Consider the following 15,464-nt stretch of genomic DNA (forward strand, 5'->3'; position numbering starts at 1 on the left):
TAACTATTTACGGATTACACCTCTTTGCCCTAGTGGCAGTGCCATTTCGCCCGACATCCTAGCCAACTGCCAAGACGCGAGGAGTGAAACCTCGTTCAGGAGGGCTGATTCGTCATGTCACGAGAATCCTTCTATGGCCTGCTGCACTCAGCTTGTCCAAGTAATACTCCATAGGGAGGCCGGAATTCGACAGACTAAATCTATAGCGTGGTCTGATTCAGCACGTCTCATTGCATAACAGAACGGTAAAATATGCCCATTCCCATAACTCCATGATCCACACTCGAAACATCTATATACGAAGGGGGTAGAGATAAAAAGAAAAGAAAAGAAAAGCAAAGAAAAAAGAGGCAAGACTCCCTATCCAACCAATCCCACCACCTCTTCGGGCCATCCTTTCCCCCAGACAATCGCCCGCGGAGGTACTCGTCCTCCCACGGGTGCCAGAACCCGAATCTTGCCCTTCTCGCTGTCCACGTCTGCCACATACAAGAATCCCATGATGCTACTATCCCGAATCTCCGCCGGAGTCGCCGTGGGCGGGGCATGCGTGATGGCGAGAAGAGAGTTGGCCAGGGTACTCGGTGCCGGTGGCAGGGTCTTCTTCAAAGGCACCATCGTCGTCGCAGCGGACGGCTGCGGCGCTGTCTCGGTGGACGAGATCACGCCAAGCAACGGCGCAGCGTTTTCGTCCTGCGACTGGGGCACCGCGCTGGTCTCCGTGTCGTTGCTGCCGCCGGGGAGGAAGGAATCGTTGGCGCCGAACGAGGCGGGATCATACTCGTCTTCGTCTTCTTCGAGGGATGCGATGGTGTAGTTGTAGATACCCAGAGAGTCGTAGTCCAGTTGCTGTGCGTGTGGGGAGAGCGTGACGTTGGTGGTCGACGACGCCGAGACCGACAGGGCAGCCGACGCCGTCGAGGGAATGGGATTGCCGAAGAAATAGGTTCGAATCTGGGATTCGCGGACGCCCTTCATGAAGGCAGCATCGCGGTCGACACACCCGCCGGATTTCGATAGCTTCACGACGGAAATGCGCTCGTCCGACGCAGCAGCCGAGGCGCTGGCGCTGGGTTTGTTATCGTAATTCTTCATCATGATGCTGTACAGGCGTTCCGAGCCGATGACGAGAATCGTAGTGACTAGACAAGGTGAACATAATCAGCAACCGCATTTGCTTTCAATAGAAGGGGCAAACATACTTGCAAACTCCGTCACAATATGGTTAATCATCTCGACACTACCGGCCTTACTCTGACTGAACAGACCCGGCGTGTCCACAATGATGCCCGTCTCACGAGCATCCTCGTCCTCCGCCATCCTCGCGGTGACCGAGAGCGCCAACCGCGACACAATCGGCTTATAGATCGACCCCTCATCCTCCAACGGGTTCTGCATCGGATAGAAGTAAACCAGCGGCAACTTGACCGGCACAGCACTCGGCCCAGACATGGGACTACTCCCCCAACCCTCCTCGACGTCAATCATAGTGCGGAAGGCCGTGGCCGTCAAGGTCCCAGGCACACTCAGCATGCCCTCCGTCGGGTCCAGGTTGACGACGATCGGCTGCCGTCCAACCTTAGTCGAATAGGCCGTCAAGATCTTCGCCAGACTGGTCTTGCCCGCATCCTCAGGACCCAAGATCAAGACGCGCGGTCCATCTCTTCCCTCAGCCTTGGCCTCCTGGCGCAGCGTCTCCAGCGCAAAGTGCACGTTGGCATATTCCACCATCGGCGTCTCCTCCGCGACGTACTCGCTCTGACAGCCGCCCGCGCCGTGCCCGGGGGCAGTCGTGCCGTTCACGCCGGCCGACGGCAGTCCGTCCAGAGACGTAATCGTATCCCCCGCGCTGACTTCGAGTGTGCAGCCGTGCCATGTGTAAATCGCGGCTTTGGTTCCGGAGAAGGTATACGTCTGCGAGGTAGCTAGTTCGGTGCCAAAGAGTTCTGCATTGCCGGCGAGGAGCTACCATTCGCCCTCCAATTCGAGATTCGAGGATAAGTCAGTCATTTGGCCCAAACTTTCACGGGATGGAGAGAAAAGAGGGGGTGTCGCGTTGTAGAGTAACTCACCTTGACTCGAACGATCGTGCCGAATGCGACTTCAAACCGCCATTCCGAGCCCTTGGACAGGCTGATCTGCGTCGGCGGGGCAGGGGCGAATTCCCTATCCACCGACGGCTGCGTGAGGTCTAATCCCGGGAGAGACATTGCATTTCTGGGGAAGGAAGGGAATGTCGAGGCAGCAGATCAAAGAGAGATTGCGCTCGGAGGGGAGCTTCGAGATGACGGTGTTTGGTTTGTTTGCACCCGAGTTTTCCTTCCGGACAAAGGAACTCCGCAGTTCAAAGCAGGTGAAAGGAAACCAAATTACTGTCTACGTGATTATGAAACTTGTCACGAACTTATTTGACTATCCTATCAATTGAATTTTCTACCTGACCACACCGGATTCTCCTCCCAAAGGCCCAAGCCCCTATCCACGCCGTCGTCGAAAGTAGAACCCTAACGATGGGATTTGAACGATAGTTGAGAAAACGAAATGGGTCACACGATTATGAAAAACGTATATCAGGTATCCAGGATGAAAAGAAAAAGAAAGAGGACTGCACATCAAAGGAACGGAATGAGAATCGAGGTTTTCGTTCACGATCTCCAGGACCTCCAACCACAATCATCGACGATGCCACTCATTCCTCCTTAAGACTGTGCATCCCTCCCCGAAACCAAAGGCAGGAATTAAAAAAAAAGAAAAGGTGTAGAAATGGCAATACGGTACATCAAGAATCAGCATAGGGACAGCATGCTTTCGACAATAGGCACTCAGGGAACAAGAACTTGGCCAAGAGAAGGGTCGACATAGGGGATAATAGGAATAAATAATCGGTAGGGTAAGTAGATACGGTGTACACATTTCAAAAAGAGAAAAGAAAAAGGTATTCAACGTCCACTGGACTGGTATAGAGGGAGATAGAGGGGAAGTGGACTGGGTTGTTGGGTAGAGGGGGTTGGTGATGTCTTCATGTCAGGCGGTCAGATTTAGAAAAAGTAGGGAATAGAGGCCCTAAACAAACAGGTTAGCATCTTGAAGGGCGTCCCAAGCAGGCAAGGAAAATACTAACGCAAATGCAAAAGCAGCCGTGACGCCAACAAGAGCACGGTTCCTCACACGCTCACGCTTCAGTCTCTCCTCAAGAACCTTAGCCCTCTTTGCGCGTTGGGAAGAGGCGGCCTTGGTCTCCTCGTCCTCTTCGTCCTCGCTAAGGGCATCAGTCTTGCGCTTCTTGGCTGCTGCCGCTGCTGCCGATGATTCCGCAGGTTCCTGCTCTGTTGTTTGCTTGACGGCCTCCTGGACCATCTCCTTTGCTTGGGCGATCATCTTTTCGGTATCCTCTGCTGAAGGAGCCTCAGGGAGACTGATAGGCATCTCGACTGAGACGGTGGTCTGGGCGGTTTGGACATCCTTGCCATCATCACCTGCGTCGGCATCCACATCGGCGTTGGCTTTGATCTCGACCTTGACCTTCTCCTCTACAGGTTCTTCCGTACGCCGAGAAGGCTTAGCAGAAGACTTCTTCATTCTGGGCGTGGCCATAGGCCTTTTGGGGGTGACTGCCGATTTGGCGGGGCTGAGAACCAGCTTCTCGTCGACCTCAACGCTAGGCTGGATAATACCATTCAGTGGCTCTGGGTCCGCCGTGGCATCGAGTGACGATTGGAGACTTGCGTTGGCTTCAATAGTGGCAGCTGCGGAAGCTTCCTTCATGGCCTTGGTTTGTCTAGCCTTGCGCGGGGAACCAACCCTCTTGCTGGGGGAAGCAGATCGGCGGCTTCGGGTCCGGAACGACGGAGCCGAAAGCTGGGGCGGGGTGCCAATAGGCGGCAGGTCAAATCGGGGAGGTGGCGTGATCTGTTTCTTTGCGCTGGACGGGCTTTGCACGATATCCGTGGGATCCAACAGGGCACGAACCCAGTCATACATCTGATACTCTCTGGCAAGCTCCAGGGCTGGAGGAAGGAGTTAGAATCACACTCGATGTCGCTCAGCATGAGAAATAGCGCTTACCAAGGATAGGTGAGATCCACACGTTTCCAGCAATTTCGTCTTCGCTTGTCTCCTCGCGAGATTTCAGATATTCGCGCTCAGTCCGTTCTTCATCCAAACGCGCCCAAGGGAAGGCAATTTTGAACATTCCCGTGGCACTAACAAAGCCATCCTTGCTCCGACGCTATTCAACAGAAAGGGTATCTCCAGTTAATTCTTGATTCGCGCGATGCATTGACGGAAAGGGCATTGCAAAGGTCAGGCGACTTACCATCAGAAAATACGTTTCCGGGTGCTGCTGGGGCGTGTGCGAGGGGAAGATTTCGGAGCCCTTGAGGTCCTTGGGCAAGGGAGCGCGCAAGTGGGCATATTCAAATGGCCCAAGGTTCTCGGGCTTGGTCGCATTCGACGTGCCGACCTGGGTGGGCTTTACGGCAAGGTTTGTTTTGCCCAAGCGGCGACGCACCAGAAGCTCCTCGTCTGCGATCGCAAGAGAGGCAACGCGTTAGTCCGGCGCAACCCTAGGTTTGCAAGATCGGCGGTGCAATGCGCAGCTTGAGCCTCGCGCGACGAAGGGAAAGATGTTGAACTTACAGGCAGGCGCCTCGGCGGCGAGGATGAGCGGGTTGTTTTTCTTGGGGAGCGATCGCACCATGGTGATTGAATGGTTGATATGGATTAATGGGGCTAGATTATAGGGGGCAGGTATCGGATATGATGATTATAAATATCTGCTCCGGGGGGGAGGTTGTAGTAGGATGCGACGCCAAACCGTCGGCCACGTTGCAGGCGCGTCTCTGGCGGCTTTGCAGGAAGCTTTGAGGTTTGAGGGAAGAAGAGAACGTCGCCACCCAAGAGAGGGGGGGGAAGGTGGACGATGGTAAGGCGATTGAATGGGGATGATGCCTCAGATGGATGGACGACAGAGCCGCGACCAGAAGATAAAGCAAAATCGAGTCGTAGACAAACCGAGACGACTCTCTGATAAGGGAAGTACCGGGCGGTTCGTAAGGGAGGAAAATAATAATCATAAATCATTCCATCGGAAACTTGGGGTGGGCGAGGGCCGTTTAAGAGTCGGTGACCATACCGTACACCAGGCTGTACTGCACTAGTCCGAGATGATCTCCGTGTGTCAATTGAAACGAGTCAGAATGTCGCAGGTCTCCACAGTACCTGCTCAATGTGGAAAGTATCTGCATCGCGGGGCCCGTCCCCGGTATCGTATCGGTATTGATGCCGTGGCGCCTTGGGAATCTGGCGGGAAATCCGGTTGGCCCCGTGACGGGTTGATTCTCGATAGTTGATCCATCACTTCACATTTCTGAGTGATAGATACTCCATATATTTGTATGCCCATCATTGCATCTACTACATCAGATATAGATGTCTGCTGTATGATTCACTGAACATGTCTAACACAAGAGCATTTACTTGCTGTACCCCGTATATACCACTTCCCAATCTAACACTCATTCAGAGGAGAAAATAGGACGCACGGTATGGATGCTATATAGCAACTTGAATAATTAATCATTATCATAGGAGAGTTGTCTGGGTATGAACTACCAACCCGAGGGAATGAAGTTACGATAGAATAAGTTGTCAACACCGACAGCTCTACGGGAAGGTAGTATGTACATATATATCACGTGTCCATATCTATATTGTGGACTTTCCCCCAGAACTTCTTCCATACTTCATGACGCAGTTTCTCTTCCTCTCTTCTCTCTATGCAGCCACGGACCGGATGTCGCACTGCTACTACTCCATCGAACTGCATCCTATACGGAGTACTCCGTACGCACTGCACCAATGTTTGGCCCCACTAGAACCGGGAGATCTGGTCTCGAGCTCAACGGCCTCCTGTTTGTTTAGTATACTCCGTGCACCACCAGAACACGACTTCCTGGATACCTTCCATTTCCCCCAATTCCCATTCTAGATCGTCCATGTCCCTCCATATCACGCTCTCCCTCTTCCAGTCTACCTACCATCCCTAGGAACTACTATCCAACTCTCTGTTCACCGCCTGTCGCGGGACATCCCCACCGACGAGTCAAACGGACGAATAACAAACTTTCCCCGAGCCAAAACAACCCACCCCTCTTAGTAGGTGGTGTCAGCCATTATTCTTAGGTATCGACCTGCTATTCTTCTTCTTCTTCCTCTTCCTTCTCCTTCCCCTTCTCCTCCTTTCCTACTCTTCTCCTATTACCAATCCTTTTGTCAAATTGACTAGCCCCTGGTAAGTGGATTGACCCTCCTGCATCCTACTGTCCCATCCCCTCCCTCTGCCTCGATCCCCCCGTTATCACCCCTCGATCTTGGCGATCGATTCCTACTAGTATCCCAATCCCCGGGAAGTAAGGCACGGATAACTAAATTAACCGTTGGAAAAAAAAAGGCAGATCAGGTACCCCGCCAAACACCTCAAAATTATCACGCCTTCCCCCCTTTGACTCTCCCCACGAGCCATCAATCACCACAATGACCGAACACGATGAAGATCTCGTGGCCTCCACCACTGAGGGTTTCAAGGTCGGCGAGAAGAAGACCATTGAGGAATATCAGAACCTTGGTATGTGAGAATGTGGATGTGGATCCTCCGCCTCCCCTCCTCCCTGGCTTCGTTCATGCATACCCATGTGTCATGTATCCTACCCGTCCGTGGGAATTCCAATCTGCACCGAAGCTGGGGGAAACCAATCCCGTGGGGTTTACTTGCTTGCTCCTCCCCCCTTACCTCCACCCCGCAGACCCCAAGTACCATATATAATGAGAACATCTCCAACATCCCATACTAACTTCTCTCCCACCTCTAGACAAGGACGACGAAGCCCTGAACCGATGGAAGGCCTCGCTGGGCCTAGCCACCGGCACGCCCATCGGTGACCCCAACGACCCGCGGAAATGTATCATCAAGAGTCTGGCTCTGGAAGTCGAGGGACGACCGGATGTGGTGATCGAGTTGTCCGCGCCCGGTGCGCTCGACAACCTCAAGAACCAACCGTTCACTATCAAGGAGGGCGCCACGTTCCGCATCAAGGTCGTGTTCCAGGTGCACCACGAGGTCCTGAGCGGTCTGAAGTACCTGCAGGTTGTCAAGCGGAAGGGAGTCCGGGTTAGCAAGGACGAGGAGATGCTGGTATGTGGATATCAACACCGGTTTCCCCCTCATCCAGGAGGTAGTGGGAGGGAGCAGATCCAAGCTAACTTACACTTTTCAACCTATAGGGAAGTTATGCCCCTAACACCGCCGATAAGCCGGTATATGAGAAGAAATGTAAGGTTGACTCCCTATCACTTCGGGGCACTTGGCTTACCAAACCACCAGTCCACCCCGAAGAGGCGCCGTCGGGTATGCTGGCTCGTGGCCATTACAACGCGGTCTCGAAGTTCCTGGACGACGACAACACCAACCACCTGCAATTCGAATGGTCGTTTGACATCTCCAAGGACTGGTAGACGACAAAGCAAGAAAAAACGCTGATAATGGTCTCGGTGCTGCGTACGAAACTATGAATATAATTATGAACAGCATATTCGTTTTGTTTTTCAAAATTTACAAGCGTTGGACTTGATTCCTTGCAATTATATTACATATTTGAATCATATTTTATTTACTTTTCCTGCTTTCCTACCTGTTACATCTATCCTACATATATACCACGCTTGTTCTAGCACAGATGTGTGAAATCCGCGAAATGGAATCCAATCAAATAACTAGATGTTCATCATCGTCATCATCTCAAATGTCTGTAAATAATGCATAGATAAGTCTGTATAGGAGCCATCCGGCATCTTCCATGCTGCTTGGTATAAAAGCGTTCTCTGTCATAGTGAGATAGATGTTGTCTTTCTCTTTGAACAACCCCATCTCAATGCCATCTATAAATGCGTTCTTTACATTTACCAAACTCCAAACATTGCACGAACCTAAATCAGAGGTGGAAGAAAAAAATGAAATGGAAACATAAATGAATAAAAGATGAAACGTAAATGCAAGGGCAAAAAAAAGGGTATCACAAAAAGTAATCGATCACCGGGCTCTGACCGTCCTTGTTCTGCTGCGCCTGTTGCTCTCCCCGATGGATATCGTTCTCGGGCGCCGCGTCGAAGATGTTAAAGAACCGCTCGCCGGTATCACTCACTTCCAGGACACTGGCGAGGTTACCGCAGCGGTAGCAGTAGTTGGGGGCACTCCAGACGGTACTCAGCCGATCATCGTACAGGACCTGGTACCCCTCCTGGCAGAGCTGGTGGGCGCGCAAGATATGCGACATGCTGTTGACCTCGAGGAACTTGCGCACGACCTGCGCGCCGAAGGTATACCCGGCGCCGCGGGGCGAGAGGGAGAACTCGTCGCGTTCGGTGTCCGGGTCGGACCAGACGAGATCGGCCATGGGGCCTTCGTGGGGGATTTCGCGGAAGCGGTCGATGATTTTGATCTGGTCGATGGAGTGGATCGAGGGGGAGAGGCCGCCGTGGACGCAGAAGATCTGGTCGTTGATGACCACGCTGAGGGTTAGGAAGTCGAACATGTCGGTGAAGTAGTGCCAGACGTTGGCGTTGCCGTATTTCCGGGCACATTCCGTGTAGAAGCCGTAGGATTGCGTGACGCCGCGGGACTCGTGGTTACCGCGGATCAGGTGCACGCGGTGCGGGTATCGGAGCTTGAGGCAGACGAGGAGGGAGATTGTTTCGACGCTGAAGAGTCCGCGATCGACATAATCGCCTGTGTGCGTGGGATCGAGAGTCAGTACTGTTCATTCCCCGCGGCATATAACCCCGGTCTAACACATGTCTCTGCGCGAGAAGAGACATCGAGTAAACACGTCCAACATACCCAGAAACAAATAATTCGTGTTCGGACAGAACCCGCCAATCTTAAAGATCTCGATCATATCGAAGAACTGCCCGTGAATATCTCCAACCACCGTGACCGGTGCCGCAATGTGGACCACATTGCTCTCTTTCATTAACAGTTCCTTCGCTTTGGCACATATTGCCTCGATCACCGAGTCCGCCAGCAGCTCTTTCCTATAGAGCCTCTCGATACACTCGTCCAGGTCGATACTAGCTGCGGTATGGTCAGCCCCCTGCCCTGTCCACAGACCGACTCCAACACAGGAATCCCGGAAATGAAACAACCTACCTGGTAACCCAGGCATTGTGGACCAAGACCAAGCCGATAGGTACACAACACCCCAGTGAATTCGTTTATAATTGGTACACGGGTAAGAATGAAGAAAAATAAATCGCGGATGCCGAGTGCCGAGATGACGGTGACGCTGATGCTGATGCTGATGCTAATGTGCACACCCCCTCAAGGAAACACAATCAATAAACACGGAGAGGAGGACGATAGAAGGCGAAATTAGTGCGGGCCGGTTCGAAAAGGGATATGTCTGTCTGAGAAGTTCCTGCAGTAATTCGCATCGTGACCGACAAAACCACGAGAAAGTGAAGTGGGCAACGCGGACGGAACCCGTGCAGCGCAAGGCCAGACCAGAATGACACGACGGACACCGATCAGAGACGATTGGAGATACTTCGGTGGTAGAACGCTAGTATCGGGTCAATGTTCGCTGCCGATCCATGGAAGGATGAGGAGTTGAAAAACACGAGCAACAGGAATACGGAGGCCATCCCAAGATTGAGAGCGCCGAGTGTCGCTTCTTTGGGCCGCGGAGGTGCCTGTTCTGCCGCGTCAGACCGCCCGTTGCGACAATCATCGCTTATCAAGATCTACAGTATACTTCATGTTGGATTAGGACGGAGACGAAGTTCTATTCTGGATTTGGGGGTCTAGTTCAAGCAAGATATACGCATTTATATGAACGTTAGAACACGTCCTTCGAGGAACCCTGAATGCGGGTATCACCTCGCTGGGTAAGGAGTTGTCTGTCCTCCTCCCCATCATCTGAGTCGGTCTCTTCTTCCTCAGTTTCTTCCTCCTCAGTCTCCTCTCCAGAATCCGTCACCTCTTCCTCCGACCCTGATTCCTCTTCAGTTTCCGTTTCCGTCTCGGTCTCCGTTTCTTCGTCCTCTAGCCATTGATCAAGGGTCTTGTTTTTGGAGGCCGCTGAAGCTGCGCCCTGTACGCGGCCGTTCGGCCCCTTGCTTGACTGTGCAGCGTTGTTTTGATGTTCTTTGAGGGCCTTGTCAAGTCGTTCGCCCGCAGTCATGGATGCTCGTTCCGCTGTATTCGGTCTCACGTCAACAGCGCGGAGGCTAGGGTCAGGCTCTTCTCCCGCTTGTACCCAGTCAGGGATGTTCTCATAGCCCTTCAAACCGTGAATGCCGGCATCCGGCCCGATGACCAATGTCGAGGAGCCGATGAGTAGGTCTTTGCGAGTTTCCGAGGGACTGGGAACGTGAGGAACCGGCTTCGGCGCGAGGAGGAGTAGGTTGGCGAGCTGGGTCGAGGATGGCGAGCCGAGGAGTGCCTTGTATAATCGCGCACGGTCCCGCAGGTCGTAGGAAGTGTCATATCTAGCAAGGAGCAGAATGTATCGCCAAAGGAGAGTAATTTGGTCTTCTTCCTGCTCGGCCGGTTTCTCAGGCTGGCTGCTTCCTTCAGCCCCTTGGTTGTCTGTTTGTGCTTCCCCCTCCCCTTCGTCGGCTTTGTCATTCCATTCGTTGGGATACTCCGGTTGAGACTCTGGCTGGGCCTTGGTTTCTGGTTGAGGTTCCTCTTTGGGAGGGTTACGGAGAAGGTGGTGCAGATATACTCTGGCACCTAAGAGAACGAGCTGCTGCTTCACGGCTTCCTCTTCGTTGGCAAAGTTTTTCACCAAAATCCGCAGGACATCTGGTGCGATGTTTTTCTCCGGCTCAGCTCCGGCGAATTCTCCCACTAGCCACACGATAGTCGCCCTTGCGTCCGGGTTGTTGGTCAGTCCCAGATGCTTTACCAGCTGAATAACGGTTTGCTCATGCGATGCGGGGTCTTGCTGGATCAGATGTCTGATCACGGTCAATGACTCCGAGACAAGATTGTCGTCGAGGCTCGTGATCTGGCTAAGGAGGATCTGTAAACACTGGTCTGCCGTACTAGGGTCGCTTTGGGCACAGCGCCCAATCGCGCGAAGGCTCTCACGCACAAGGGCCGGGTCTGAGCTCTGGGAGAAATGCTGCAGATCGCTGACTATAATACCCTTGAGGTGTAGCCCGCAGTGGGGGAAAAGGATCGTGAGTATTTCTAGCTTGAGGCGCCAGATATGAAGTGGATCCGTGGCACGGACCAAAAAGTGCGCAATGTATCTTGTGAAAGGCTTGGGCTGGCGCAAAACAACAGCGACAATGTTGTACAGTGCAATGTGCTGGATATCCTGAGGACTCCGAAGGAGGGCGACCAACGGTCCAACAGTGGCGGAGAGGTAATCGGCAGGCGCTAGGTAAAGGAAGCAACGGACGACACTCACGACAACCGCAGAGTTACGATTATGCAAGAGTAGCTTGCAAGCTCGGAATAAAAGCTCCAGGTCGGGGTCAATGTACGGAACCTCATACTCCTCGCCGCCCTCTGCCTCCTCATCATCGTAGAACCCTTTCGACACCGGCTTTTTGCCCTTCTGGATCTTCTGAGGAAAGCATCTGCGGGCATAGAATGTCAGAAGGCGCAAAGTTGCGATTTGGCTCCACTCGTCCATGTCCACCAGCTTTTTGACCAGGCTGCGGTAGTGCGGGTGGATGAGGTCAATCCTATCCGGGCACACTTCCAAGAATGCAGTGACAGCTGGGCCAGCCACAAAGTACTGTGTGTCCCCCAGCAGAGTAGATACATAGCCGGTCAACTGCGGCAGGGTACTTGGGTCCAGACGGTAGCATTTGGGAATAGCCAACGCCGCCGCTTTGCGCACATGCGGACTCATGTCACCACAGCCTCTTTTGATCGCAAGGGAGACAATCTGACTGATAACCGGCACGCGAATTCCAGACATTGTACGAAGCGCCATTGCGCGAACCTGGGGATTCTGGTCCGTGAGCGACTTCTGAATTGTGTTGATGGACAACAGCGCAAGGTCGGGCTCCGTCTCGGCATGGTGAACCAGATAAATGTAGACCAATTTCTTGACCTCGAAGCTTGCATTGGCCACATTCTTGACGACTGCTGAGAAGAAGGGAACGGAAGGTTCGGAGCGGTACATCAACTAATCCAGGAATTGAGGATGTTTGTTAGCAAGCGCATTGATCCCGGTGTACCGGACTGGCGGGTTCTTACCGTGATAACCCTTCGCATACCATCCAGGACTTCCCGGTCACTGCGGCTGTCGAGCAGTTTCTTAATATGAGATGCACTCAGGTTTCGAGACGAATGGCCGGTACTCGGCCCTCGACTGTTGGCTGCCGACTGCGCTGCTTCGAGGGTGAGTTCTCGAGCTGTGCACGCATATCGTCAGCCAGTTGAACACGATCACAGAAAACGCCGGGCTCTCGGGGCTTATTTTACCTGTTTCCAGCATCGAGGAGATTCTAGAAATAGTCTCCATTTTACCCCGAAGGCCCTTGGAGGGGCGCGCACACGAATTTGGGCGGAGGAAGGGGGGTCACGATTTCCTGAAGTCAGGAAGAAGGGAGCTTGGCAGATGGCGGGCAGGTGACGCGATACTTAGTTATGCCTGGCGAGCCTCCCCGCAGTCCATTTCTCTTCCTACATCCACCGCCCAGCTTGTTTGCTGCTGCTCCACGAGCCTCTAATGAACGTGACTGACAGTGACACTTTATCCTAACCCATCATTTACAGACAACTGACCTCTTACAAATTATGGGTCATGGACGCCGTGCCCCAAATATATCTCGAAGACCAAGTATTGGATTTTCTACCGTACATTCTCGACAACAAGGACACCGCAACTCTCCTAATTATCTGCTCGGGAAGAAGTGAATTTTCCAGACGAGTGTTCGCGACCGTACGCACCCAGACCCTTGATAGCTGCCCATTGTTCACCAAAACTCTTGGGTTGCTCTCCAGGTCCTCGCGGACCAAAGTGGCCTATTGTCCGACCCTGGAGCATCTTCGTGCCTACCTCTCTGTGCTGCATTTTAACGATATTGCCGGACAGGACACAGTTGCTGTCGGAGAGCAACAGTCGTGTCGGCCTTTATTGGCGATTCTTGACCCGTTGGCTTTACATCATTCCACCTCTGAATTTTCCGCCCAAGGACTGTCCAGAACGTTTGCCGCTGTGGTCGAGACTGCTGCGCGCGAGGCAGCGGACCTTGTACTCTGTGAATGCCAAGATGTTACACGTCCTGACAACAGCGGCCTGACATTATGGGATGCTCATGTGCCGCTGCTCAACAGCTCCGTGCGAACCGGGAGAGACGAAAGTACCTGGGGCGGACAGAATGTTCCTGTGAGACACATAGCACAGCGGTGGTTCGAATTCAGCGATCCGAGGAACTCGACTACTACAGATAGTCTGGATGTGTAGAATATCATGACAATGACGAAATTAGAAACAAGGAAACTCTGTCATATATGAGCCTTAATCACCCGGGTATCCTAGAGCCAACCGTAAACTCCTGAATTGTATGTACCAATGAAAACACCATACTCATAGACACTTCTCCATGTCGGTGATATAAAGCTTGATGTGCGATTCCAGCTTCAGATATTCATCATGGGCGCTCTGGATTTCATTCTCGATGTTCTCCTTGAGATCGACCATCTAAGTAGACGTTAGCCACATACGAACCAGCTTGAAAGAGGAATGGGGTTGACCGTACCTTCTTCTCGATCTGTTCGATCTTGATTCTTCTTCTCTCCATATCACGCTGCTTTTCTGCGCGTTCTTCACGGAGTTGCTTCTGGACATTCCGTAGCTCCTCCATACGGGCTTGTGCCGCATCTGCCTTTTCTTGGGCATTCTTCCGGAGAGTTTCGATCCTCTCGTTCCACCGCGCCAGCTGTCGCTGAAGCAACTTCTCCGTTTGCTCCACCTCTCTCACATTATTACCTCGGTCAGAAATCGCTTCCTTGTTCCGAGACGCTCGCGATTCCTCTTCCTCCTCCTTCTGCAGCTCCACGGATATGTCCTCGAGAAGTTTGATGCAAGCCTGCACATCATTGCTTACAACCGTAAATGTATCCGACGAGGTTTGCAGCGCTCTCGCTCTCTTCTCCATCGCATCGATCTGGGCCTTTTCGCGCAGCAGATTCTCCGAAAGGTCGGTCAAAGTAGCCTGGAGGGTACCCGGGCTTTCCATAACGTAAGGACGTAGCTTTTCCACCTCCTGCCGAGTGCGGACGACCTTCTCCGTCTTTTCTTCCAAAGTTGCTTGCCGTTTCCCCTTGTCTGTCTTGACCCGTTCCAGTGTATCGGCGACTCGTTCCTGATTGCGTCTTAATTCGAGTAGTCGCGCCTTGAGCTCGTCGTTTCGTCGGACTTTCTCCTTCACTTGGGCCTCGTTGGCCTTTAGGTTGCGCCGCATCTCGTCTAGATGTCGTCCCATTTCCTGGTTCTCTTCGTAGAGAGTCTCGATGCGTGTCTTGATCTTGTCGGACTTGTTCAAGTGTTCCTCCACAACGGCGTTTTGGGACTCGCGAAATCTGACGAAGTTGATGAGGTACGAAAAGATCTTGACTAGTCGGTCGTGCGTGGGCTTTGTCATGTCTGTAAAGGTGAAGTCGTGCACCCCACACTGTGTTCAAGAGATCGAGTTAGCAAAAGTCAGGTAACGGATGCCTTCGAGTAGAAGCATCGCCCCAGCATTAAGCATACATACCTCCATCATCAACCGCCGCAAGCTCGCAAAAAATCCCATCAGATTGCGCGTTTCGGTAGGCACGATATCTGGATAGTCACCACCAACGTCCTCCGCTGCGACGCGCATCCCAGGCTCCACCGTATCCCGGGTAATATTCATGACAATCTTCGCAAACCATTCGAAAACCTGTTGAATCTGTTGCGGGTTGGGCTTGACCAGGTCTGCGGCGGTGAAAGGAATGCCGATATCATTGATACATCCTGCGATTTCCTTGTCGGGCTATAATTACAGTTAGTACGGCCGATAGATCGAGTGCGCGCATGGAGAAGCAACCCACCAGGCGCATTAAGGCATCGTTCTCATCCTCCTTCTTTCGACCGCCGCCCCTGCTGTGCTGCTGGGAGCCATGGAATTGTTGGCTCATTCGATGGCTGTACGCCATTTCCTTATGTAAATTCGATCGCGACAGCAGAAATAGAAAATATTGCGAAGATGAACGGAGAGGGAGGACACTCGTAAACGGTGAGGGGCCTCTGCTTGATCGGCTCAATGTTATGATGATTGTTTACCGCAACGGCCTCTCGCATGGCAACCGGAAGCGGACTAGCGCTGTTCGGGAGGGGCAGCCAATGCAAACGGTGCAAACATCCACTCCACGGTCTCTTTTCGATGACTCTTTTGCGGCGCGGTGACTGCGATAT

The 15,464-nt window shown here is 52.7% G+C and overlaps 8 protein-coding genes across 8 annotated transcripts; 2 read left to right on the plus strand and 6 right to left on the minus strand.

The window, feature by feature from the left end:
* Positions 1 to 360: 360 nt before the first annotated feature.
* CLP1 (cleavage polyadenylation factor subunit CLP1) lies at positions 361 to 2,210 on the minus strand (the record flags this gene model as incomplete). Its single annotated transcript, XM_046084817.1, has 3 exons — positions 361 to 1,142; positions 1,203 to 1,965; positions 2,073 to 2,210. 3 exons carry the CDS (start codon positions 2,208 to 2,210, stop codon positions 361 to 363), a joined length of 1,683 nt encoding a protein of 560 aa, XP_045940780.1.
* An 828-nt stretch (positions 2,211 to 3,038) lies between these two features.
* LDX57_003176 (uncharacterized protein) lies at positions 3,039 to 4,699 on the minus strand (the record flags this gene model as incomplete). The annotated part of the gene is made up of 5 exons (XM_046084818.1): positions 3,039 to 3,063; positions 3,122 to 4,007; positions 4,066 to 4,228; positions 4,316 to 4,524; positions 4,639 to 4,699. 5 exons carry the CDS (start codon positions 4,697 to 4,699, stop codon positions 3,039 to 3,041), a joined length of 1,344 nt encoding a protein of 447 aa, XP_045940781.1.
* A 32-nt stretch (positions 4,700 to 4,731) lies between these two features.
* On the minus strand, positions 4,732 to 5,082 carry LDX57_003177 (uncharacterized protein; the record flags this gene model as incomplete). The annotated part of the gene is made up of 1 exon (XM_046084819.1): positions 4,732 to 5,082. One exon carries the CDS (start codon positions 5,080 to 5,082, stop codon positions 4,732 to 4,734), a length of 351 nt encoding a protein of 116 aa, XP_045940782.1.
* Positions 5,083 to 6,534: 1,452 nt separating this feature from the next.
* RDI1 (rho GDP-dissociation inhibitor) lies at positions 6,535 to 7,512 on the plus strand (the record flags this gene model as incomplete). Its single annotated transcript, XM_046084820.1, has 4 exons — positions 6,535 to 6,625; positions 6,870 to 7,192; positions 7,282 to 7,330; positions 7,382 to 7,512. 4 exons carry the CDS (start codon positions 6,535 to 6,537, stop codon positions 7,510 to 7,512), a joined length of 594 nt encoding a protein of 197 aa, XP_045940783.1.
* A 557-nt stretch (positions 7,513 to 8,069) lies between these two features.
* PPG1 (serine/threonine-protein phosphatase) lies at positions 8,070 to 9,218 on the minus strand (the record flags this gene model as incomplete). The annotated part of the gene is made up of 3 exons (XM_046084821.1): positions 8,070 to 8,782; positions 8,894 to 9,127; positions 9,203 to 9,218. The coding sequence occupies 3 exons, from the start codon at positions 9,216 to 9,218 to the stop codon at positions 8,070 to 8,072; spliced, it is 963 nt and encodes a 320-aa protein (XP_045940784.1).
* Positions 9,219 to 9,890: 672 nt separating this feature from the next.
* On the minus strand, positions 9,891 to 12,515 carry APL6 (AP-3 complex subunit beta; the record flags this gene model as incomplete). The annotated part of the gene is made up of 3 exons (XM_046084822.1): positions 9,891 to 12,203; positions 12,275 to 12,432; positions 12,503 to 12,515. 3 exons carry the CDS (start codon positions 12,513 to 12,515, stop codon positions 9,891 to 9,893), a joined length of 2,484 nt encoding a protein of 827 aa, XP_045940785.1.
* A 196-nt stretch (positions 12,516 to 12,711) lies between these two features.
* Positions 12,712 to 15,043, minus strand: nuf2 (kinetochore-associated Ndc80 complex subunit NUF2). The gene is made up of 2 exons (XM_046084824.1): positions 13,783 to 15,043; positions 12,712 to 13,724 (listed from the first exon to the last, which is right to left on the minus strand). The coding sequence occupies exons 1-2, from the start codon at positions 14,665 to 14,667 to the stop codon at positions 13,611 to 13,613; spliced, it is 999 nt and encodes a 332-aa protein (XP_045940787.1). The 5' UTR covers positions 14,668 to 15,043; the 3' UTR covers positions 12,712 to 13,610.
* LDX57_003181 (uncharacterized protein) lies at positions 12,825 to 13,487 on the plus strand (the record flags this gene model as incomplete). The annotated part of the gene is made up of 1 exon (XM_046084823.1): positions 12,825 to 13,487. One exon carries the CDS (start codon positions 12,825 to 12,827, stop codon positions 13,485 to 13,487), a length of 663 nt encoding a protein of 220 aa, XP_045940786.1.
* Positions 15,044 to 15,464: the final 421 nt, after the last annotated feature.

Source organism: Aspergillus melleus (genome assembly GCF_016097325.1).
Source record: "Aspergillus melleus strain CBS 546.65 chromosome Unknown contig2, whole genome shotgun sequence".
NCBI classification, from domain to species: Eukaryota; Fungi; Ascomycota; class Eurotiomycetes; order Eurotiales; family Aspergillaceae; genus Aspergillus; species Aspergillus melleus.